Source organism: Choloepus didactylus, chromosome 4 (assembly GCF_015220235.1).
Source record: "Choloepus didactylus isolate mChoDid1 chromosome 4, mChoDid1.pri, whole genome shotgun sequence".
NCBI classification, from domain to species: Eukaryota; Metazoa; Chordata; class Mammalia; order Pilosa; family Megalonychidae; genus Choloepus; species Choloepus didactylus.
In genome coordinates, this window is record NC_051310.1 from 139629978 (window position 1) to 139655416 (window position 25439).

At 45.3% G+C, this 25439-nt stretch overlaps 1 protein-coding gene across 6 annotated transcripts in view; it reads right to left on the reverse strand.

The window, feature by feature from the left end:
* MAPKBP1 (mitogen-activated protein kinase binding protein 1) overlaps nt 1–25439 on the reverse strand; it is a 57180-nt gene that overhangs the window by 10140 nt on the left and 21601 nt on the right. For 4 of the 6 annotated variants that reach the window (XM_037834244.1, XM_037834242.1, XM_037834243.1 and 1 more), the window contains 12 exons: nt 23274–23365; nt 6490–6552; nt 6240–6297; nt 5324–5494; nt 4803–4940; nt 4409–4591; nt 3655–3815; nt 2650–2839; nt 1920–2066; nt 1526–1701; nt 684–775; nt 276–401 (listed from right to left, as the gene is read on the reverse strand). In XM_037834244.1, coding sequence (XP_037690172.1) covers nt 276–401; nt 684–775; nt 1526–1701; nt 1920–2066; nt 2650–2839; nt 3655–3815; nt 4409–4591; nt 4803–4940; nt 5324–5494; nt 6240–6297; nt 6490–6552; nt 23274–23365 — 1597 coding nt within the window. The remainder of the gene's footprint in view (nt 1–275; nt 402–683; nt 776–1525; nt 1702–1919; nt 2067–2649; nt 2840–3654; nt 3816–4408; nt 4592–4802; nt 4941–5323; nt 5495–6239; nt 6298–6489; nt 6553–23273; nt 23366–25439) is intronic. The other 2 variants (XM_037834245.1, XM_037834247.1) reach the window with 2 other exon arrangements.

A 25439-nucleotide genomic window follows, 5' to 3' on the forward strand; every position in this document is an offset into this window, starting at 1 on the left:
GGCACAACCAATTAAATCAAATCAGGATGTTTCCCTCCAAATGGAGCCTTTCCTCTCTCCCCATCCTCAGCCCAACTTGTTTGGCTCAGGGTCCCCTGGGCTGAGAGTCTACATTCTCTCTGTCTTCCCCATCCAGCCCCAGGCTTCCCAGTTGTTAACACTCCCCAATTCCTGGTAGACCCTTCTCACAGAGGTGATAAGCAGGTGGCAGTTGGATTAGGGTGGGGTGTGTTGTTGGAAGGTGGCAGGATGTGTCACAATCGCCCTGCCCCCACCTGCAAACTTGACGGCAGTGATGGCGGATGAGTGCTCATCCAGTGTCTGCTGTAGGCTATACTCCCGCTCAGCATCCAGCACGTGGATCAGCCGGTCTCGGCTTGCTGATGCGAGCAGCTTCAGACCTGGGAATGGAAGACCTCAATCAGCCCACAAGTGCCCAAAATAGGCCCCTATGTGGGCCCAGCAAAGAGCCCCACAGGAACTCAGCCCCATATCCCTATGCCAAGTGAACCACAGAACAAGGACAGAGCTGAGATTCAGTCCTTCTCTAAACTTGTAAAGACACCAAATGATTTAAAGGATTACCAGCCCCATGTTCAAGAGCCAGAATAGATATAAGTGATGCTGGCAGGACTGGAAGAGCCCTGTGCCGTTCCAGGCCAGGTACTGGGTGTCCACATTACCTGTGTCTGGCTTAGAGTACTCCAGGCACAGAATCTCCGAGTCATGAGCCTCCACCTTCAGCATCTCACTCAGGGACTGCAATTCATGTACCCTGCAAAGAGGAGGAGAAGAGGGAAGAGGTCATGGCCAAGCTGCAGGAGGGACTCATCCCCTTCCTCTGCTATATCCTCTCCTCTAACCCTTTTTTTGTTTGTTTGTTTAACCTTTTATTTTGAATATTTAGACTTTTAGAAAAGTTGCAAAAAGAGTTTCCATATTTATCTCACCCAGCTTCCCCTAGTGTTAATTAACATCTTACATAATCATACTAACACTGGTACAATACCATTAACTAAACTAAAGACCTTAGGCAAATTTCACGCATCTTTCCACTAATGTCCTTTTTCTGGTCCAGGATCCTATCCAGAGCCCACAATGCATTTAGTTCTGAAGCCTGTAACCGCTCTTCAGTCTTTCCTTATCTTTCATGACCTTGACACTTTTGAAAAATACTGGTCAGTTGCTTTGTTGTGTGTGCCTCAATTTGAGTTTGGGTGATGTTTTCTCATGGATGGACTGAGTTTGTCCATTGTTGGCAAGAACATCACAGAAACAATATTATTTCCTTCTCATGTAATCATTCATTACATTGCTATGGGGATGTTATCCTTGATTACTTGGTTAAGGTGGTTTCTGTTGGGTTTTTTCATTGTCAAGTTATCATCTTTCCCTTGTAGATAATGAATATCTTATTCCCCAACCCTGTTGAGCCAAACCCTCCTAAAGCTCTGTCCTCGGGTATCTAACTCCCTCAACCTGCACCAATGGAGGCAGTCCATACCCACTCCAGGCCTGGTATTACCTGAGTGTGCCCATACGGTCCCCTGAAGCCAGATGCTGTCCATTGGGGCTGATACACACAGAGCGGATGCCTACGCGGGGATCCATCAGGGACCCATCAGCTTTGTCTCCTCCAGGCAGCTCGGTGTCCAGCAGGGACTGTGTGTTCCCATCCACATAGATGATCTTAATAAGGTCCTAGTGGTACAAGCCCAGGAAAAGAGGTGGTTAAGGCAGGTCCAACACAGTTCAGCTGTTAGGAGAGAGGAATGCTGGACAAGAGAGAGTAAGCCTTTGGTTCACAGACACTGGCCAAATCATGATCTGCGGACACAGTTTCTCTGACCAAGGTATGAAGGCTTGTGGAGATGGGGGTACCAAGTGTTGAGTGGGGGCTATAAGGCCTCAGGTCTCACATTGCTGAGGATGTTCCGGTGCAGGGTGGAGCCATGTACCCCAAAGTTCTCTGTGTTCCATAGGCGGATGGTGTTGTCTGAGGAACAGGTGACAAAGGAACTAGGAGGCAGGCAGGCCTGGTTACTGTCCTTCACTTCAGGGTAGACCTGAAAAGGCAGAGGGAACAGAGTGAGACCTCCAGTTAGGGAGCAATCTCTTGCCTGCCCAAGGAGATTAGAGGGAATGAAATTAAAGAGATAATGCTGGTCAAGACTTAGCTTAATACCTGTCACATAGTAAGCAGGCCATAACCATTAAACACTCTTATTAATTACTAGAAGAAAGCCCAGTAACCAAATACCTATTATGTGACAGGCACTCTTCTACGCTTCCCATTTATATTATCTCATTTAATTATCAAAGCAATCAGATGAATCATGTACATCATTTTATAGTTGAGGAAACTGAGGCTTGGTCAAGTTCAGTAACTTAACTATGGTCACCCAGCCCAGGGTGAGGCAAAGCTAAGGATGGACAGGACCATACTGGAAGAAGCTTGAGATGTGTAAACAGTAAACTTCAAGCTCAATCCTTAGGTCCCATAGGAGGACATGCGGTTACACAGGGATGTTGCTGGATAAACAGGGCGGCAGCAGGAATGTAACTTTATACTTGGAGATCCCCAAATTCCACCCTCACAATGGGATCCCAGCAAACATGGTGAGTCACAAGCCCGTCCAGTCCACATACCTCCACACTCCAGACGCAAGAGGAATGATACAGAGCTGAGTACACCTTGCCTACTTTCTTGGGGTCCCTGACATCCCAAACATAAATGCTGTGATCGTTGTACACACAAGACAGCCACTGATTAGCTGGATCAAAGGTCAAGGCGATGGTATCTGGATACCTGGCACTGGCCACTCCAGAGAAGAGGCGACTGTCGGGGAGAGGACAGGGCAAACTGGTGAGTGAGGAGCTTATGAAATGCAGGATTGAAGGGAATGTGAAGAAAAGCCAACCCACAAAGGAAGGAGCAGGGCCCAGGGAGCCCTCACCATAACTGCAGGTTTGGAAGCAGTTACTTGAGAAAGAAAAAAGCAGCCCCTGACACTCAGCTGGGAGCTGACCTGGTACTAGCTGCTAGGCCATGGTGTTTGCCTGAGAACATAAACAATTTTAAAGAACACCAACATCAGACAAGGTAACTAACTCTATGGCCGTGATGGGGAGAAACAAAAACAAGACTACTCTATAATCATGTCTTAGCACAGATAAAAACAAGATCACTGTGCAAACCACAGAAATGACCAAATATCATCCTTTTCTGTTTAATATGATTGATTGTTCATTCTTTACCCATTATGTCTTTAGCCCCATACCATTCCTTCCACCTCTTAAATAAAAATTATCTTAATCCTAGAATTGCCCCCATTCCTGACAGTATCCAATCCAGAGCAAAACCTCAATTTCTTGAACAATTTAGGTAAAATCACTTAAAGCAAACCTGCATCCTGCAATGAGCCCCTCCTAACATCCATTTACTTAGAAACTCCACAGCTCTCCATGATGTGTGGTCCCTTTTGTTGCAACAGGTACCAATAAAACCAAATTTCTTGTACTACTAGGGGTATTCCTGGTAATCTCTAACTAGTGGGCATCAACACATTCTTCACCTTATTCCCTGAAGCACAGCCAGGAAAGGCTGGGCACTGGGTGAGGTTCTGAATGGAGGCAGGGGCCCACAAAGCTCACCTGGCCTCAGTGACGCTGGCAATGTCTGTCCCCAGGGCATGGGGCCGGGGCAGGGTGCTGAGGAAGTGCAGGTTAGAGGGGTTGAAGAGGCGCACGGTGCCATCAGCACAGCCACAGAAGATGTAGTCTTGGCTCACAGAGATGCAGTGGGCCACTGTGGTCTGTGGGCAGAGTGGCTCAGGTCAGCAAGGACCACCTGCCCACTCAGTCTTCTCTCCTCCTTCCCAACCCCTGCCCAACAGTCACCTGCCAAGAGAAAAGAATGGCCAAGGCAGGGGCAAGGGAAAAAGAAGGCCAGTTGCTCTGGCCTGAGCCCCTCAGCTGTCTTCTAAGTGTTCCTCCCTCCAGCAGCAGCTGGTCCAAGGGCCCACAGCCTTGTACAGCTGGGAGTTGGGCACCAGAGGTTTTGGCAAAGAGGACAAAATAGGAAAAGTTGAGCAAAGAGAATAAAACAGCATGAGAAGGAGAGGAAGATCTAGGTACCACTTACTGTGAAGCTGTCTGTATTCTGAGCAGAAAAGGAAAGCAGGGGAAAGAGACAGAAAAAGAGAGAGCAGAGAGGAGGCAGTTATACAGAGCACTATGGGCTGGAACTGGGCCAAGCTCTAGGTCCCTCAGGTCTTTCTCCTGGGGTCCCCTACCACATGCACAATGGCCCAGCCCCTGCTATGAAGCCATAGGTACCACTTCTCCCCTGAGCTCAGAGATGGGCAGACCCTAACCCTGGGACAGCAGTGACAAAGCCATCACTTACTCTCAACTCCACCCACTTATCCAAAAGTCGCCGATCACTGAACTCGCACAGCAGCCCTGAGGATGTGATGCAGAAGGTGCTGTCTGCCTTCTTCCCTCGGCCACAGGCTACATCAGTGAAGAGGTTGTTCCGTAGCTCCCCCAGTAGCCCTGAACGGCCCAGCAGGGGCACAGTGGCATTCACCTGTGGAGACACACCACTCCAGTCACAATCCGCCCCCAAGGCTGCCCCTGGAAATCAGGCCCCTTTCTCTTTGAGATGACTCCTCAGCCCAGATAGCATCTCCTCAACCCAAATGCCTGCTGAACAAGTTGAGAGGGGCCCAAGAAGAGAAGGATTTCCATGGGGTGGGCTGAGCAGACCCTGGTCCTGGTGGCTACTTCCACCACCTCACCTTTGAGGTCTTGCTGTCATCGAGGTACCAGAATTTGATGTGCCGGTTGCCTGCAGTCACAAAATAGCTGCAGTCCTCAGAGAAAGACACTGCTGTCACCCGACTGGACACCTTGTTGGAGGCTACCACAATGTTTTTCTGTAGAGAAAGCCAAGGGAAGAATCAAGGTTCTGCCTCTTGGGGCTAAGTAGAAAGAGGCTCTGAACATGGAGGAGGGTTATACAGGAGTTGTACTTGGAAAACGTTTCTTTCCAGGATTTACTGGTCAGGAAAAGAGGGATGAGGGGTGGGAAGGAAAACCCCTTTCTAGAGGAGATGAAGAGATTCACATCCTCTGGAGTTTCTCAAAGGCATACAGCTACCCCCTTCTGCCAACATTCTTGGGCTACAGTAGCTCCTTCCTACTTCAGATCATTTTCTAGAATGAGACTCCGATCAGCAGGGCAGAGTCAAGGGGCTCAGGCCTGCAGTTTCCTGGCTCCTCAACTGGCCCCTGCACACCATAAGGCGTGTTCACTCACCTTCCAGGCCCAGACGTTGACGATCATATCATGCTGGTAGCCCACAGAGACAATGTACTTGGCACTGGGGGAGAAGGCCACACAAGCCACACCATACTTATGCTCCTGCAGCTCTGCCACCTGGCTGCGCTCAGCCACATCCCACACCCGCACGGCAGGCATGTGCCCACTCTGCAGAAAAGAACTAGAAGTGAGGGCCAGAGGCATCCAGCCTCCCCTAGCCTTTCAGACAGGGGACCCTCGCCTCCCTAACAATCTCTCTAACAATCCATGGCCAGATGTCAAGAGCACAGTGCCTCACAGGACAAAGGTATAGAGGGAACATGATAAACGTCTGCGGACAATGATTATCAGGGAACAGATGGCCCCAGATTTTGATTCAGTATCTCTGGGTGGGGTTATGTGTATTTGTATTTGTTCAAAGCTCACTGAGTGATTCTGACTGGCAGCCAGTGTCAAGAACCTCTACTCATGTTTTATTTCTGCTCACTATTGCCTGCCTCCCTTTAAGACACTATGAGAAGGCAAAAGCGTTCTTCCTGTGCCCAGCAGAGGGCCTCCAGGGATAAAGAATATTTTAAGGCCGTGTTTTTCAAAACGTGGTTCCCAAACAAGCAGCATCAGCATCATATGGGAACTTCTTAAAAATGCAAAATTTGGGGCCCCATTCCAGACCTATTGAACCAGAAACTGGGGTTGGGCCCTGCAATGTGCACTTTATCAAGCCCTCCATGTGATTCTGATGCACAACAAAACTTAGGAACTACCGTTTTAAGATAGAGCCCAAACCAGGATTTGGCATCTGTTCAGGAGGCCAAAGTGGCAGGAGCCCTAAGTAGGCCCAGGATTGCAGCTCTCTGCTGGAGCCAGGCTGCCCATACTCTTCACAGTACTGCAGCCCCTTATCTTCACTCACCTCTCCAGTGACCAGGTACTTGCCATCAGGGGAGAAGGCAAGGGCAGTAATGGTTTTCCTACAAGAGATGGGGGGAGGCTCAGAGGCAACAGGCAAGACCAGCAGACATCAATGGTACATGTTGCACTTACCTGACTGGCCCTGGGGGCCAACCAGGTCCCAGTCCCTAGAGCCATAAAGAACCCACACAGTGTCATTTTCACAGACCCCAGGAGAGAAGGTGCTCTCGGAGGGCCCAGGACCCATTTACCTGGAGCAGTTGAGGATGTGGTGCTGTTTGTGTTTCCGGGGATTGAACAGCACGACCACACACCTGGGGAGAGGAGTGAGAGGATAGCCTTAGCATCAAACCACCGCTTCCCCAAAAGCTCCCAGGCCATCTGGAAATTCCCTTCGTCCAGCAGAGGGAGCTGAGTTGAGCAAGCTCAGAAGGGTTCCACTTGCCATAGAGAGCAACTGGATGCTTCCTCCTGCCAAACAGCTCTTCTTGCTTCCTTTCCTTACCCAAGAGGGCCTATCTCTGCAGCCCCATGAGGGTGAAAGGGCTCCCTGGAAGTCTCTCCCCACCCAGATCCCTGAGCATCAGCACCATCTCTGGTCATGACCCAAAGGGCAGCAGGGACATAGGCCTTCCCACTACCCTTGCACCTATCCTGGTAAGGGTTATGGGAGAGAAGAATACATGTGATTTGGGTAAAGGCTTGGGGCCACATGTGTGTAAAGCATTTGTCTCCAAGGAGGAGTGAGGCCTCTATATTATATGTACATCCACGTGTGCACATGGCAGGCACTGGCCTCCACACGCCCTCCACATGTTGGATGAGGAAGGGGTTGGTAGGCCATGACAGAGGGCCAGAACTGCAGGGAGACTCAGTGAGACTAAGAATTCAGGAGGAAGAATGGGGGGAGCAGAAACAGCCTAAGAGGCCTGGGGAAGCCTCCTAAGCACCAGGACACTCCTGGACACAGCCCTGAAAATCCCTAGCCCTAAGAGGCCAAAGAAGGGTCTCCTTGACTGCCAAAAGGAGACAGTCAGGGTCTCCACCTGCCTTATAGAGAAAGGTGGGGGCACTCTCTCCAGCTAGGAGGCAAGGCTAGATGGAATTAGGTCCAAATTGAGTTTCCAGAGGCAGCACCAGAGGGAGGCCAGGGAGGACGAATAAGGGGCTGGGATCCCATAGGCAGGCAGTGTTCTCCCTTAGGCTCCTTGGCTATCAGCAGGCCCTGGGCCATTGTCCCTTCTACTTAGAGTCTTCAGTAGCACTGTAACTAGCTCTCAGAACCAGCTGACAAGAGCAAGTCTGGAGACTACTATACCAGGAAGAGAATGAAAATGATCAGAAGGCTTCTTCCCCCAGACCCAACCTTCTTAAACAGGAAACCCACTGCAGCCCCCATATCTGAACTGCTTCTTCCTGGAAACTTGAAGTGGAGAAGGGTAGAAAGTGTAAGTGAGTGTTTAGCATCTTTTGCCGATAGACTTCTTAGGCTAAATAATCCACTCGAATATGCAAATTCCATAGGTCATCATCTCTAGGGATGCTGGGATCTCTGAACCAGGCACTTCCAAAACTGCCAGGCTGACCAATAAGACTTGGAAATCTGGGGTCACATCATCTTCTCTTCTAACTCCCTCCCTTCCAAGCCTTCCTCACCACTTTCTTTCTCCTCTCCCCATCTCCTTATCTTTCCTTGTTCCCCTTTCCTCCTTCCTTTTTCCTTTCTCTCTTTTTTCTAACTTCCCATCTTTGGCTTTCCCTTCCAGAATGGTCAGGAGGATTTAAAAACATAAAACAAAACCAAGACAACAATGAAAACTCTGTGACCTAGCCCTCTCCCTCTTCCCACCGTCCACATTTGCCCAGCTTCTGTCAGAGGCAGTCCAGGAATTAGAGACCTAATTCCTCCAAAACAGACCCACAGAACGCTAGAGCTGGAAGGAAGGACAGTAGGAATTAATGCACTGTGCTAGGTGACTTTAAAAGTCACCTGGTCTAACTCTCCAAAGTTCTGAGATGAGGAAAACCCAGGCTCAGAAAGGTCCTATAAAGAGCAGAGCCAGGACTCACGCACAGGTCTTCTGGTTCCAGTGTTCTTACATCAAACACACATGCCTCTGATTGTGTCACCCACCAATGATAATCCCTGGGGGCTTCCAAGACCAAACTCTAAGTTCCATTAAGGCCCCACATGGTGGGCCCCTGTCTACTCTCTGGCCTCAGCCAGCCCAGGGCTCCCGCCACATCAGCCTTCTTTCACTCCCTGTAACATGCCATGCTCCCTCCTGCTACCATGCCTTTGCACGTGATGTTTCCCTTGCCTAGGATATCTTCCCTCCCCCTTTCCACTAGTTAACTCTTCTTTAAAAAAATAGGGGTAAAAGATACATTAACATAAAAATCATTTTAACTATTTTTATATGAACTATTCTGTGACATTAAGGACACTGACAATATTGTGTAATTTCATCATTATCTCCAGAATATTTTCATCATTCCAAACATAAATTCATACCCTTTAAAAAATAACTCCTTACCCCCCCCCACTCTGGTAACCATTAATCTTGCTGTTTTTATGAATTTGCTTATTCTAAGTATTTCATATAAGAGAAATCGTTCAATATTTGTCCTTCTGTGTCAGGCTTATTTCATTTAACATGATGATTAATAAGTTGACTGTTAGTCCTTGTCAGATCTCAGGTCAAATGGCTTCGGTATATGTTCTCATTAGCACAGTGTATCAATCTCCTGCAACACTTATCACAACTGCAATTTTACATTTATTTTTGACTGTCTCTCCCACTAGACTGTACATTCCAGGAGGATGGGAACTGGGTCTAGTTTTGCTCACTGCTTTGTCTCCTGTGCCTAGCAGAGTCTGGCCCATTGCAGTTGTTTGAGGATTTTTTTTTTAATTAAATTAAGTTTTATTGAAATATATTCACATACCATACAATCATCCATGGTGTACAATCAACCGTTCACAGTACCATCATATAGTTATGCATTCATCACCACAATCTATTTTTGAACATTTGCCTTACACCAGAAATTATCAGAATAAGAATAAAAAATTAAAGTAAAAAAGAACAACCAAATCATTCCCCCCAACCCACCTTATGTTTCATTAAGTTTTTTGTCCCCATTTTTCTACTCATCCATCCATACACTGAATAAAGGGAGTATGATCCACAAGGTGTTCACAATCACACTGTCACCCCTTGTAAGCTACATTGTTATACAATCATCTTCAAGAGTCAAGGCTACTCAGTTGGAGTTCGATAGTTCCAGGTATTTACTCTTAGCTATTCCAATGCATTAAAACCTAAAGAGGGTTATCTGTATAGTGCATAACAATGTCCACCAGAGTGACTTCTCGACTCCATTTGAAATTTCTCAGCCACCGAAGCTTCACTTTGTTTCATCTCACATCTCCCTTTTGGTCAAGAAGATGTTCTCAATCCCACAATGCCAGGTTCAGACTCATCCCCAGGAGTCATATCCTGTGTTCCCAGGGAGATATACACCTCTGGGAGTCAGGTCCCACGTAGGGGGGAGGGCAGTGAGTTCACCCACCCAGATGGCTTAGCTAGAGAGAGAGGGCCACATCTGAGCAACAGAGGCACTCAGGGGGAGACTCTTAGGCACAATTATAAGCAGGTTTAGCCTCTCCTTTGCATTAACCAGCTTCATAAGGGCAGGCCCCAAGATAAAGAGCTCGGCATACCAAACTGTCAGTCCTCAGTGTTTGTATGAGAACATCAGTAACAATCCAGGTGAGGAAGTCCAACACTTCTGCATTTTCCCCCAGCTCCTCAGGGGGGCCCTGCATATATATTTTTATTCTCCACCCAAATTACTTTGGGATGTGTTGCTATTTCACTCTAACCTATACAAACTTGAGGATCATTTTTGAATGGATGAATGCCTCTCTTGGTCCACTAGCTTGGTCTCTTGGAGCATCAATAGTCCCCACCTGTCTCAGAGTCCCCAGAGGCAGTGTGGAGCAGTGGGAACATTCTGGGTTTTGGAGTCGGAGACCAGGGTTTTTTGAGTCCTTGTTCTGCCATATACAACTATGTGACCCTGGGTAATTACAAGCCTGACTTTCTTATCTATAAAAATGGAGACACTTAGATCTAGCTCATAGGACTTTTGTAAAAATTAATGATTTTTTTTCTGACACATAGTAAGAACCAAATAAATGGCAGGTCTTAGTATTATAACTCCTGGGGCATTAAAAGGAAGCTGAAAGAGGGCTCCTGGCAGTGGTGGACGAAGCACAAAGGGACAATACCAGGTTCTTTCCTTGGGAAGATGGAGGTAAATCCTGTCAGAACCTGAGCAATGATAAAAACTTTTAAAGGACTTTGTTGTTTTGGTTTTTTTTTTCCCTACTCTGGAAAAGCAGGAAAGGGGAGCTGGGTTAAGCTTAGGAGAAGAAAGTATCTACATCTTCATTCCCTTAGGAGATGATAAGTTTGGAAGGTACCAAGGAAGGGGTGGTGAAAATGTTGAGGGAGAAACTACCTCAAGCATCCATAATGGCAGCACAAAGGCATGGAAAGACAATGTAAGTGTCATCTCCTGGTTAAGTTTAAAAGAACCACATAAATGGCTGGAAGGAGGTAAATGACATGGTAGAACTGTAGCCTATAGCATCCTTTGGGATTTGCTCTATAGCTGCTTGCTGTATTGTGTCTTGAAAGTCTTCATCTTTCTGTATATACCTTCTATTACATAATAGGGAAGGGACTGAGACCGTGGAACTGTAATCCCTAACAATTTTTGAAACTGCCTATATAACTGCTTGGTGAGCTGTACGTCAAGAGAAGACAACTTTCTGTATGTATTTTGTATTTTACCATAATGGAAATGGCTGAAGTTGTGGTATTGTGACCCATGATATTCTTTGAAATATGCTCTCTAAAACTACTTGTTAAATCATACCTTGAAAGTTATCACTGTTAGGTACATACATATGTTAAAGTTCACAATAAAAAATAAAAGAATCACATAAAAATTTAATGAATTTGAAACATGAGGGCTTCCACTTCCTTTAGCACCCAATCTACTTTTATTCATACAATCCCACTACAACATTTACCATTTATCACATATGCTCCATGTCCCAGACACTCTGCTAAGCACTTTAGATGTATGGTCTTCTCAAATTCTTACAACCTTGTGACACTGGTATAATGATCCTACTTTATAGATGGATAAACACATCCAGAGCACTGAGGTGATCTGCCCATGGCCACAAAGCTAAAGCAAGACAGAGTCAGGATTCCTAAATCAGTGCCCTAGGGAAAGCAGAATGGAGCAAGGGGGAAAGGAGGTGAGAAGAAAAAACTGAAGCCAAATAGGAAAGACTTGAAACACAGGGAAAACACTAATCGAATACACAGGGTGCTAGGGCAGGAGCTTCTGTGAAGTGGGAAAGAGCCTGAAGCACCAGGAGGGAAAGAGGACTTAGGAAAAGAATTTTTGGAAATCACAACAGGGCACATGAAAATTATAGCTGTTATAGATCAAAGTTCATAGGCTTAGGTATGTATTTAGATTTTAACATTTTACTCAAGTATAGAAAATGATACCCTCTAGACCTGCCACCATCATGAAGAGCCCAGCAAGCTTTCAGTGGCTAATTTGTTTTCTCAACTTTCTTGTTTTCTCTGCAGACTTGTTGAGGGATCCTTCTGCAGGCTCATCTCTCTAGCAGAGAATTCTCCTCTGATGGTTACAGATTCCTTAGCCTTCTGATCAGTTATGGATGAATCATGGCAAAGGGCCATGATCACACTTGAATTAAGCTGATCACACTTGAATTAATTTGATGCATAATCAATCCATCCAGCCACATCACAATTCTAGAAAAAGTAGGTGTCGAAGGCTCTGTGGTAAGCTTTTCAATTTTCCCTTGAACCCATCATCCCAAAGCAGCATTGTGGCCTTAAAAGGGCAGAGCACCAGACTACTTAAAACACTTTCCAATACAGAATGAGGCTAAAGAATGGGGAGTAGAAACTTAATATGTACAGAATGTTTAACTAGGTTGAACTTAAATGTTTGGAAATGGACAGAGGTGACGGTAGCACATTATAGTGAGAATAATTAACAGTGTTGAATAGTGTGTGAATGTGGTGGAAAGGGGAAGCTTTAGAGTCACATATGTCACCAGAAGGAAAGCTGGAGGTTAAAACATTAGAATGTATAACTGTGAATCTTGTGGTGATTAACTGTACAAATATTAAAAAGTTCTTTCATGAACTAGAGCAAATGTATGACACTATTAGAAGGAGTTAATAATAGAGGGATTTATGGGAAAAAATGTACCTATTCCAAACTATGGACTATAGTTAACAGTAATATTTTAATACTGTTTCATCAATAGCAACAAATGTACTACACCAATACTATGGGTCAATAATGGGGCAGATAAGGGGTATGGGAGGATTTCGGTTTTCTTTTTTATTTTTATTTATTTTCTGGAGTAATGAAAATGTTCTAAAATTGATCATGGAGTTGTATGCACAACTATATGATGATACTGCGAGCAAGTGAGTGTATACTTCAGATGGTTTGTATAGTGTGTGAATATATCTCAATAAAACTGCATTAAAAAAAAACTTTCAAGTCATTGAACACAAATTCTGAGACTTGGTGGGCCACATCTTCTGTTTTCTCCTTCCTGTTATCCAATATTTGATAAAGAAATACAACACAATTGTGGAAGGGTGAGCAGTGACAGGTGTGTGTGTGTGTGTCTAAAGATACAGTGTAAGTAGGAAGATGACTGACCAGAGGGAAAAGAGGTAACCCTTCCCTTCTCTAGCACCCCCACCTCACCCGAGTATATCCTGGGAAATTCTCAGGTATGGCATGGAAGAGTTGGGCAAGGCAGGGAAACACACACGGGTGGACTCTCAAGCTGAAATTTTTACTACTTAATCATATTTGGAAATGTTCCAATACAGAAAGTGACAAGGAGAGACTGATCCATGGTCACAGCTCCACTCAGTGGAAGAATAATGCAGATGTTAAAAAGAGGAGGAACTTGGCAAATGTTCCTGTGCCCAGCTTATTGAGGTCCTCCCAAGAGAAAAGACCTCAAAAACACTGTGAGAGCTTCCTTAGTCTTCTTGGTGACCTCTGACCAAGCTCTGCAGTCTGCTAGGGAGAGGTGGGTGGGACACAATCTTTGGCCCTCCAACCCCTTATTCCCTGACCCTGCCCTGCACTGCAGGCAGTCATCTTCCTGTGTGCCCTGGCAGAAGTGCTGGCTAAAATCCTCAACATGATGAGGGCTGGGCTGACCCAACCGGCTAAGTCCCGTAACTCAGAACCCCAGGCTGCAGGGAGACTGCTTACTCACAGGAGACTATAAGGCCTCAATGCTTCATGGCCTCAACACAGCAAAGTCACGTTGTGGAGCATTAGTGCCAGGTGCTGAGCCCACTGCCCACAAGGGGCCAAACCCTCAACAGCCCCCTTTGCTGGACAGGTTCAGGCATGCAGCCATCATGAAGAGCCCAGCATTCCCACAGGATCCACTTCCTATCCTTTATCCTCCAGAAGGCAGAGACAAATGTACACTGAAATGAGCCACAAATCTAGCAAGGCCTATGGAAGGTTCAACCAGAATCCCAGCATCTTCGAGTTTTTCCTTTTTTCATACCAGGTAAAATCAGAGGGTGACTTAGGCCCAGGCCACTGGGACACCAAAAATCCTTCAAGCCTTGCTCAAATGTCACCTTCTAGCCCTGTTTAGCATTATAACCCCACCCTTGCATTCCCTATCTCCTTTCATGCTTACATTTTTTCCATAGCACACATCATCTTGTAACATTCTGTGCTGGTTTGGAGCTGTTATGTACCCCAGAAAAGCCTATGCTCTTTTAATCCAATCTTGTGGGAGCAGAACTATTGTGGGTGGGACCTTTTGATTAGGTGTTCCCATGGAGATGCGACCCAACCCATTAAAGGTGGGTCTTGAGAGAACCTAAGATGGCGGCTAGGTGAGACAGGGCAAAAAAACACCTCCATGAAAAATACTAGATAAAAACCAGAAAGTGACCCAGAACACCAGTTCCAGAGATGCACCAGCTAGACAAGGTCTGCTAAAACCACAGGGACTGTGCACTTGGTGAAACCGGGAGTCTGCATTCTGAAACGAGTGAGTAAGCCGGCTGAAAGTCCTGTGGCCACGCTGCAGTGTGAGGAAACCGGGGGTTGGCAGTTGGAGATGGACTAGTACTCAAAAAAAAAAAAAAAAAAAAATCAGGAGCAGCTGCAGTTATGACGGTGAGAACTGCACAGTGAAGCATGGCAGAAACAGGCTGTGCCAACCTCTCAGTGTCCAGCATGGAGGACAGACCGCTGCTGATTCCCTCAGGGCCGGGGGGCAGAGGGGAGCCAAAAGGAGAAAGAAACCACGCAGCTTGCAGCCGGCTCCGCAGAGGGCTGGAGACCCTCCTGCCCGAGGCCGGCCCCACAGCCCAGAGCCGCGCCAGGAAACCCAGTGTGACAGGGAGTGTATCCCACGGCACCGCGCACACGCCACAATATCGGCCATGGACAGTGGCCTTGGGTGCACACACAGCTAGTTGTCCCGGAGCTGGGAAGGCGGAGCTGGGAAGACGGAGCTGTGCGAAAAGTGGGGGGGTTGAGACGCCCCATTCAGCCATCTTTGCATGAGGCTGGGAGTGCCCCTGCACGGCCCAGAGGCCCGGGGCTTCCCTTGAGGGACAGCGCACACTTGTAACGTAGAACAGCCTTCCCTCAGCAGAGGTCCTGGAAGATCACAGCTGAGAAGGGGAGCCTGCTCGGAAATCCCAGGGACCCTACGTCAATGCTGGGGACTTGTGGGTCAGCGGCAGAGCAATCTGGGGCAAAACTGAAATGAACACTTGACTCTTGCAACAGTTTTGAATCTCTGGGAACACCTGGGAGGTTTGATTATTAAAGCTGCCCTGCCTCCCTAACCACCCAGACACACGCCCCACATTCAGGGCGGACAGCACCGACAACACACCCAAACTGGGTGCACCTATTGGACCCCACAAGAATCAGGCCCCCACACACCACAAAGACAAAGTTGAGGAGAACTGACTTGAGGGGAATAGGTGACTCGCGGACGCCATCTGCTGGTTAGAGAAAGTGTACACCACCAAGTTGCAGATTTGAAAAATTAGATTGGTATTTTTTATAACTTGAAAGAACCCTATCAAGCAAAGCAAATGCCAAGAAGCCAAAAACAACAGAAAATCTTAAAGCATATGATAAAACCAGATGCTATGGAGAACCCAATCCCAAACACCCAAATCAAAAGATCAGAAGACACACAGTACTTGGCACAATTAATCGAAGAAATACAATCAAAGAACGAGAGCATGGCACAGGATATAAAGGGCATGAAGAAGGACATGGCACAGGACATAAAGGACATAAAGAAGACCCTAGAAGAGCATAAAGAAGAAATTGCAAGAGTAAATTAAAAAACAGAAGATCTTACGGAAATAAAAGAAACTGTTGGCCAAATTAAAAAGACTCTGGATACTCATAATACAAGATTAGAGGAAGCTGAACAACAACTTAGTATCCTAGAGGACCACAGAACAGAAAATGAAAGAAAAAAAGAAAGAATGGAGAAAAAAATTTAAAAAATCGAAATGGATCTCAGGGATACAATAGATAAAATAAATGTCCAAATTTAAGACTCATTGGTGTCCCAGAAGGGGAAGAGAAGGGTAAAGGTCTAGAAAGAGTATTCAAAGAAATTGGAGAAAACTTCCCAAATCTTCTACACAATATAAATAGACAAAGCATAAATGCCCAGTGAACTCCAAATAGAATAAATCCAAATAAACCCACTCCGAGACATATTCTGATCAGACTCTCAAATACTGAAGAGAAGGAGCAAGTTCTGAAAGCAGAAAGAGAAAAGCAATTCATCACATACAAAGGAAACAACATAAGACTAAGTAGTGACTACTCAGCGGCCACCATGGAGGCGAGAAGGCAGAGGCATGACATATTTAAAATTCTGAGAGAGAAAAATTTCCAACCAAGAATACTTTATCCAACAAAACTCTCCTTCAAATTTGAGGGACAGCTTAAATTTTTCACAGACAAACAAATGCTGAGAGATTTTGCCAATAAAGACCTGCCCTACTTCAGATACTAAAGAGAGCCTTACCGACAGAGAAACAAAGAAAGGAGAGAGAGATACAGAGAATTTTAACAGACATATATAGAACCTTACATCTCAAATCACCAGGACACACATTTTTCTCTAGTGATCACAGATCTTTCTCCAGAATAGACCATATGCTGGGACATAAAACAAGCCTCAATAAATTAAAAACAAAAAAACAAAAAAACTGAATATATTCAAAGCACATTCTCTGACCACAATGGAATACAGATAGAAGACAATAATTTTTGATTTGTAACTCCACCATTTACTTCCTACAGGATATAAAATACATAAACTCTAATGACAAATCAGTGGTTTTGGACTCAATGTAAACTATGTAATTTTTGACAAGAACCATATAAAGGTGGGGGAATGGAGGAGTTTAGGAACATAGTTTACTGGTCCTATTGAAGTTAAGTTGGTATCAAAGAAAAACAAGATTGTTATGGATTTAAGAGGTTAAATTTAAGCCCCAAAGTAAACACAAAGAAATTATCAGAGAATATGACCACAGAGATGAAAAGTAGAGTATGGGTTATGAGAAGGGGGGAAGGGGCAATGAGGAGTTAAGATATGAGTGTAGAGTTGCTGTTTGAGGTGAAGGGAAATTTCTAGTAATGGATGGTGGAAGGTGATAGCATTACAACATTCTAAATGTAATTAATCCCACTAATGGAATGCTAGGGAGGGGGTGGAATGGGAAGATTTAGGCTGTATATATGTTTCCACAACTGAAAAAAAAAAAAAAAAAGTCTAAATAGATGACAAGTGAATGCCAAGAATGATCCTGGATGGGATCTGAGGATGGAGGACAGAAGTCTCAAAGGGACACACTTGAGACATTAAAAAAAAAAAAAAAAAAAAAAAGGAAATATAGAATGTAGGCTTTGTATCAATGTTGCATTTCTTGAACTTCTTAGCTGCACTTAATGGGATTGCATAAAAGAATGTTCTTGTTCATGGGAATTGTATATGTGAATTATAGTGTTTGTTCAAGGGTATGTGCAGCTTTCTCTCATATGTTCAGAAGACAGCGCAACAGATGATGGATGATAGATAGGAAGGGAGGGAGGGAGGGAAAGAAAGAAATAGCGGTGTGACAGGATGTTAAAGTTGGTGGATCAGGGTATTGGGGGAGGGGGGTCAGGGTATGCTGGAGTTCTGTGTATGGGGTGTATTGCTTTTCCAACTGTTCCTATAACTTTGAATTTATTTCAAAATAAAATTTAAAAAACAGGTGGGTCTTAATCCCCTTGCTGGATTCCTTTGTGAGAGGATAAAAGACAGTAAAAGCCCAGGAGAGAGGGAGGGAGGGAAACTCCCAGAGACATTTGGAGACAACTATTGAAACCAGAACCAGGAGAGAACAACCAGCAGACATTGCCATGTGCCTTCCCATGTGACAGAGGAACCCCAGATGCCAGCAGACTTTCTTCAAAGAAGGTATCATCTTGTTGATGCCTTAATTTGGACATTTCATGACCTTATAATTGTAACTTGTAACTTAATAAATCTCCATTGTTAAAAGCCAACCCATTTCTGGTATATTGCATTCTGGCAGCTTTAGCAAACCAAAACACATTCTATACAATTTACTTTTGTTTGTTTGTTTGTTTATTGTCTATCTTCTCCCACTAGATTGCCAGCTCTGTGAAGATGATATTTTTGTGTTTAGTTTACTGTTAGGTCCCCAGGGCCTTGAAGATATGTACTCAATAAATACTTGTGAATGAGTGAATAAACGTTTAAGTCACTAGCTACAAGGCCTCAATGCCCTGATGGCCCAGGAGCCTCCCGGGTGCTGACCTGGGAACCAGGGCCCCGGGGCAGGTCTACAGCTCTCCCTTACCTCAGGCATTTAGGACTCAGTGATGCTCGAGGGCAGTGTGGTGCTAGAAAGAGCAAGAACACTGGGGTCAGGCAAGCATGGCTGCTAATATGCTGTGTGATCTCGGGCATGTGCCTTAATTTCTCAGAACCTGCTTCCTCATTATTGCGCCTCAGAAGGGAAAATAATACCTACTTCATAGAATTGTTGTGAAAATTGAAAAAGGTAAAGTGCAAAAGAGCCAGCACAGCACTCTTAGTCGTTTCCTTGAAGGGTACCATACTGCAACAGTTACAAGGAAAGGGCTATCAAGGGGGTCTGCAGTTAGAATAGGAACTACAACTACAGCAGACCATGAAGGACTTCTGGATACTAGTGACTCATCAGGGTCCTTATCCAGGATTCACTCTCAAAGGAGATATCTTAAAGCTTTAACTATTCCAAGAGCTAATGAATCTAGGATGTTTTCTGGAGTATTCTTGGTCATGGCCCTCTCTAGCTACTTGGAATCCAATGACTTCCTAAGTAACCCTCTTTGACCAGGCCATGAGACCCATTGCTATCTCTGTTTCTGGGACATTTTACCAGCTCCTCCTGAAAGGAAAGATCATCTCAAAGGTCTGGCATGAGAAAAGACTAGTGATAATAACCCAGTGAAATATATGATCACCAGTGTAGAGTTAGCAGTACACTTCCTTACTTAACACCATCCTCTGGCCAGAGTTAAACAAATTCCCTTCCTGGTCAAAAAGAAGCAAATCTCTGTGAGCTGCAAGACTTACAAGCCAGGTTAAAATGGCAGGGTCCCCCTTTCCCTCACACATTATGGTCTAGCTCCATAAACAAGTGAATTTTTAGGGCCTTTGTGCTTAATGTATCCTCTACCTGAACACTCTCGTATCAGATCTTCTCATGTTGATTCCTCCTTGTCATTCAGATAATCAGCTCAAATTTTACCTCCTAAAATAGATCTTCCTTGATCACTTGATCTTAAAGTAGCCACAACCCCAGTTATTCTCTCACTGTCTTTTCCATCACCCTGTTTTAGTTTCTTCAAAATGCTATCACTTAACTTGCTCACTTATTTGTGTATGTGCTAATTTTCTGCTCCCCCTTCTTGAACCTAAACACCACAAAAGCAGGGACCCTGTCTGACTTATTTGCTGCTGTATCCTTGGTGTACCTGGCCCAGAGCAGGTTTCCAACAATTATCTGCTGAACAAATGAATGACTGCATTAATGAACAAACTGTCTTGGGAAGAACTCAAGGGCCCTGATTCTAGGTGTTAGATATGCAGGAAAAACAGGAGAAAAGGCCTTGAGGGAACTGGTGGATGCTTGTGAGTGTGCCTGGATTTGACTCACATCCGCCAGGGCACCTAGTCCAATCATCCTCTTCTCTCAAGTTCACCTTGTCTCTCCACGCACCCCCTCCCCCTCACTCCCTGGCAAACACCTACACAGGGCTTTCCACGGAAATTAAGAAGGTAGCTCTTTTTCCTTAGATCCAGTGTCACTAGAACACCATTCATGAGATTCTGTGGCTTCATGCCCTGTCCACTGCTTTGGAGTTGGGGATCTCAGCATAAATTCCAGCATGGGCTGAGTAAATGGATGGCCTTCTCAGGAGAACTGGGTTTCCCCCTCTCCTCCTCCCCACTTAAAGCAACCAAGAAGTCTCCTCTTAGCTGCTGGATGGGGCTAGTCGCTCTTCTAAAACATCTCCCACTCCAGTGGGCAAGTAGCAGCTGTGCCAGGAGCACTCACCCAGGCAAGGTCCTGTACTTGGTGTTAGAGGTCAAGAGAACCTCATTCTCAGAACTGACTGGCTCCACAGTGGAAACAGGTGCTGGGCTGGGCTCTAAAGCCCCTGAACTCTCCACCAAGACAGCAAGGGAAGGGGAGGCTAATTTGGGCCCAAGTTAATTATGGGTGTTCAACTTAGTCCCTTGGAGAAGCTGTTCTGGGGACAAGCCAGACATCCCAGGGCAGAGAAGCTTGAAGTGTAGGCTCTGGAGAGGAGACGCAGGGGCCACTAAAATTTAGGGACCTCTGCCTGGTTACTCCACATACTTAGACTGGAGTTCAATCCACCTCTGCCTGACAAACATACCCTCCCCCATTCCCTGTGCAGTTTCATATCTTTTCAGAAAACTTTGTTTTGGTTTGATATTTGCCTCTAGGCCTCTGGGAGAATTTTCTGAGCTTTGTTTCTCTTCTTGTTTCTAGGATACCTGAGCTGGCTCCTAGAGCAACAAACGCTGTAGGAACAAGAAAGGGAGGGTGGGGGTGGGGGTGGAGTGTTAGGCTCACCAGACAGAAAGGGGAGGGAGGAAAGGAAAGAGCCTGCTTCAGGTTACAGGACTTTGGTGGCCCCCAGACGCCCCAGAGGCACATCAGGGGGCTCTAGCACAAAGCAAAACTAAAACACTCAGGAGCCATTTGCAAAGATAGAATATTAAGTTCTAGTTAATCAAAAGGTCAGGGTGCAGATCAGGAGCACTGCCCAGAGCTGGCCCTCGCCAGGCACACTCAGGAAACCTATTAGAGGTTACAGCAGGGAGGCTTCCATACACTACCCAGAAGGATAATGACTCCCAGACACAAATGCCAGGCTGGATCTGCCCATAAATATCAGCACACACCCTTAATGGCGCCAGACCTGTGGCCAGGGGCATGCGGGGAAGAAAGGGGGAAGCAGGGCTCCACACTCCCCAGAGCAAGGACACAAGGCTCAGCTTGCAGGGAGCAGCACCCCACGCCTTTCCGGCTAATCCTACATCCAACTTCAGCCCCATCTCCAACAAGAAAGAACCTGGCTTTCCCAGGCAGAAGCTGGAATGAGTGGAATTCCCCTGAGGCAGGCTGCACAGGGTTATCCAGCTACAGAGGTCTGTCATCAACTTGCTTCTGGAGGGGGAGAAGGAAGATAGCTCAGCCTCTCACCAGATAGAAGCAGTGCAGCTCCAACAGCATGCCAACCCCAGATAATCAAACACCAGAGGGTGGCTCAGGAGGGAGACTAACCCAGGGGCAGAGAAGTCTCTTCCCTGGCATGGACTGAGCTGTCCATAAATTGGGTTCTATTCATTCAAATGGCAAGTAGACAGCTTAAAGGAAAAGCAGCTCTAAAAATAGGCAGAATATCTGATCTTCTCCCACCACATAGCATCTTTAAGTATAAGAGCTCGGCTGTCAAACTACTTGGGTTAGAAGCCCAATGCAGACACTTACTAGCTGTGTGACCGCAAGCAAACTGCTTATCCTCTCCAAATCTCAGATTCCTCTTCTAAAACATGGGGCTCCTCAAAGGATTGCTCTGAGAATCATTAATTAAGACAATTCATTGGAAGTGCTTAACACAGCACCTGGTACAGACTAAGCTCTTAAAGGTAGCTTTTTTGACTGGATGATAAAACTAAGCAAATCGCGTATCTTGTACAAGGCAGAGCATTAGGCATTCCCCAAGTTGCTGACTGGGTTAAAAAAGGTAAAACAAGGACCCTTCTCTTTTTCCAGTGTCCCTGTGTCCATCAACAAGGAACAGAGGTTGACAGAGAAAACCAGAAGCAATAGGGGCAGCCCCAAGCCTCCAAAAGGAAACACTTCTGAAGAAGCCTAAAGAAACTACAGTTGGGCATTTCTTGCTTGTAGGAGCAGAGGAGTGAAAAGGCAGCAAGGGAAAAATGCCAGCTCAAATCCCCTACTTCTACTTTGACTAGAGTAGACAAATGTTCGTAAGAGCATTATGCATTATAACCAAAAAATGGAAACAACTCATATGTCCATCAACTGATAAAATGTATATCCATATAATGAAATATTGGCAACATAAAGGAATAAAGTACTGATATATGCTATAATATGCATAAAGCTTGAAAACATTATGCTAAATGAAAGATGTCAGTAACAAAAGGTCACATATTATATGATTCCATCTATATGAAATGTCCAGAATAGGCAAATCTATAGAGACAGAAAGTAAATTAGTGGTTGCCAGCCGCTGGAGGACTTGGTGGGGAAGTAGGGGGAATAGGAAATAGATTGCTTATGATACCCAAGATGTGGCTTCTTTTTTTGAGGTAATGAAAATGTTCTAAAACTGATCATGGTGATGGCTGCACAACTCTGAATATTCTAAAAACCAGTGAACTGTACACTTTAAATGGGTGAATTGTATGATATGTGAATTACATCTTAATCAAGTTGTTAATGAAACGGCTAGAAGGTAGAATGGTAGAAGATGGTGTTGGGAGCTGTAAGTAACAAAAGGTATAAATCTATATGTGTGGGTAGATGGCGGCTGTTCCAATTTGTTTATATTACGTCCTCCAGAAAAAGACATATTCTTTAATGCAATCTTGTGGGGGCAGACGTCTTAGTACGGATTAGGTAGGAACCTATTGGTTCAGTGTTTCCATGGAGGTGTGGCCACGCCCATTCAGGGTGAGCCTTGATTAGTTTACTAGAGCTTTATATAAACTCAGAAATAAGGAGCTCACAGCGGTAGCTGAGACAGACATTTGGAAGACGGCTATTGGAAGCTGATGCAGACATTTTGGAGAATGCCATTTTGAAATGCAACCTGGGAGCAAGCAGACGCCAGTCATGTGTCTTCCCAGCTAACAGAGGTTTTCTGGACACCATTGGCCATCCTCCAGTGAAGGTACCCTGTGTTGATGCTTTACCTTGGACACTTTATAGCCTTAAGACTGTAACTGTGTAATCAAATAAACCCCCCTTTTATAAAAACCAATCCATTTCTGGTATTTTGCAAAAAGGCAGCATTAGCAAACCAGAACAGGGGTGAAGGCAGGACAGGTGGTAACAAGGTCAACACCCAACAGAAAACCTTTATCTGGCTCTAAATCTCCTTTAAGGAAATGGGCACCAAAATATTAATCTGGATATATCTCCCAGAAGCTACCAGAAAAGTCCTGCCCACCCCAACTGGTTTATCTAGACTGTAAACTCCCATGCAATAAGATCTCCTCTAAGGCACTTACCCAGCAGGGTAGGCAACTAAACCTGACCGGGGGTCACAGGCAAGTCCTCTGCCTCCAGATACTGTTATTCCCAGCACCTTCTCCAAGGTCACCTGTTAAAGTAAGACAGAAACGGGATACGTTATAGAAACAGTGCAGACATGTGCAGTTAGGAAGGAGGTGCTGAAGGCACCAGGGACCATCTTGCGCTGCTGGCTGTTTTCCTGATACTCCATCTCCAGGAAAATGGGCTATGGACATCAGGTTCTGTTCCGGCCATAGGCCTCCTGATCATGTGGGGAAAAGTAAGAGCACTTCAGCCTGCTTTTAGCAGGGCTCAGTTTGAGAGTCTGGTAAGAAAATCCACTAGTTCAATTTAAAGCACAGCTCATGGCCATAGAGGAGGAAGCATTCCCCCAATCCAGGAAGGCACTATCTATAAGACAGAGCCTTGGGTAACCAGACTGGGTGCCTTGGGTCTGTGAGACTCAGGGAACATCACTGATCTTTTTTTTTTTTCTTCCTTTATTGTGTTCACATATATATAACACAAAATTTCCCATTTTAACCATTTAACAGCATTCACAATGCTGTGCTACCATCACCACCATCTATTACCAAGATCTCAGACAGAAACCCCATACCCATTAAGTAATAACGCCCTTTTCTGCACACCACCCCCCACCAGCCCCTGGAAACCTCTAATCTACTTTCTGTGTCTGTGAATTTGCTTATTCTAGATACCTCATATAAGTGGAATTATATAATATTTGTCATCTTGTGTCTGGCTTATTTCACTCAACATAATGATTTCAAGGTTTATCCATGTTATAGCATGCATCAGTACTTCATTCCTTTTTATGCTGAATAATATTTCGTTGTATTTTATACCACATTTTGTTTATCCATTCATCTGTTGATGGATACTTGGTTTGTTTCCACCTTCTGGCTACTGCAAATAATGTGGCTATGAACATTAGTGTATAAGTATCTGTTCGAGTTCCTGTTCTCGATTCTTTTGGGTATATACTTAGAAGATCACTGATCTTTGTGCCTTGGCAGACATGAAGGGAAAGGCTACTCTGATCAATCAAGAGTCAGACGATTATTAGGTATCAATTAGGTAACTGAATGTCCTTGATCTTTGTATTCCATCATGTCCTTACCTTACATAGGAAGACTCCACCCATCCCCTCAAGTATCTGCCAGTTCAGACTATGAGCCAGACAAACTGCATAAACATGGCTTAATGCTGTGTTTTGCAAAGCACACAGATGCTCAGAGTACTCTAACTATTATTGTTAAGTCACAACTCCCACAGAGATGAAAGGTAAACAAGTATAAAATGCTCAGAGATTCTGAGAGGTCATGGCCACATAAGGCATTTACCATCACTCTCATCATCACTATTGTTATCCTGCACTGTCTGCAATCCTCAGGACCCACAATGGACTAACCTCAAACTAGTTCACTGATCTTCCTGCTAGATGTTCCCATGTAAGAATCTGACTGCCCTGTAACCTCTTGCTTGTCACTCTACTTCACTCTCTACTGCAGAACATCTCACTTGTCATTCCAGGTCCAGGCTCCTCTAATGCTGCCTGGGCTCCCTACACTGGTCCTCCTCAGGGATGTACTTGGCCTCCCTTGGCTCAGAGAGGGGCTTCTGAATGCAGAATGTCCATGAATAGGCTAAACTGCACTCTCAAAACTCTAGCCCTGGGGAGAGTCTAGGAAGCCCTAGGAGGGTAAAGTGAGCCAAAAACACTTCAGGAGATTCATAACTTGGCAAGGTGGTCTACTCCTAGCTCAGGTCAGTTTCTAGAGGGTAATCCCAGAACCAATTAGGACAGTTATAAGATCTCTCCTTCTCTCTTACTGCCCCAGGTGGAGAACTCAAAGTGCTCCTAGAGGGCCAGTTTAAATTCTAATATCTAAGGACCATTTTGGTTTGACATAGGTTGGAAAGAAATGCCCTATGGTGGCTGAAAACCAAAATAAGTCTACCAGGACATAGGTTAAAACCTATTCCCCAGAAAGGTCCTCAAGTCTTTTGTGCCACTCAAAACTGCAGACAGGAATTCCAACTTGGCTCTATTCATTGATAGAAGAAGTTTAGGTCACCACATCAACCCACAGTCACCTGGCAAACACCAAACTTGCCAGTTACCCTTTGGCCTATCTGAG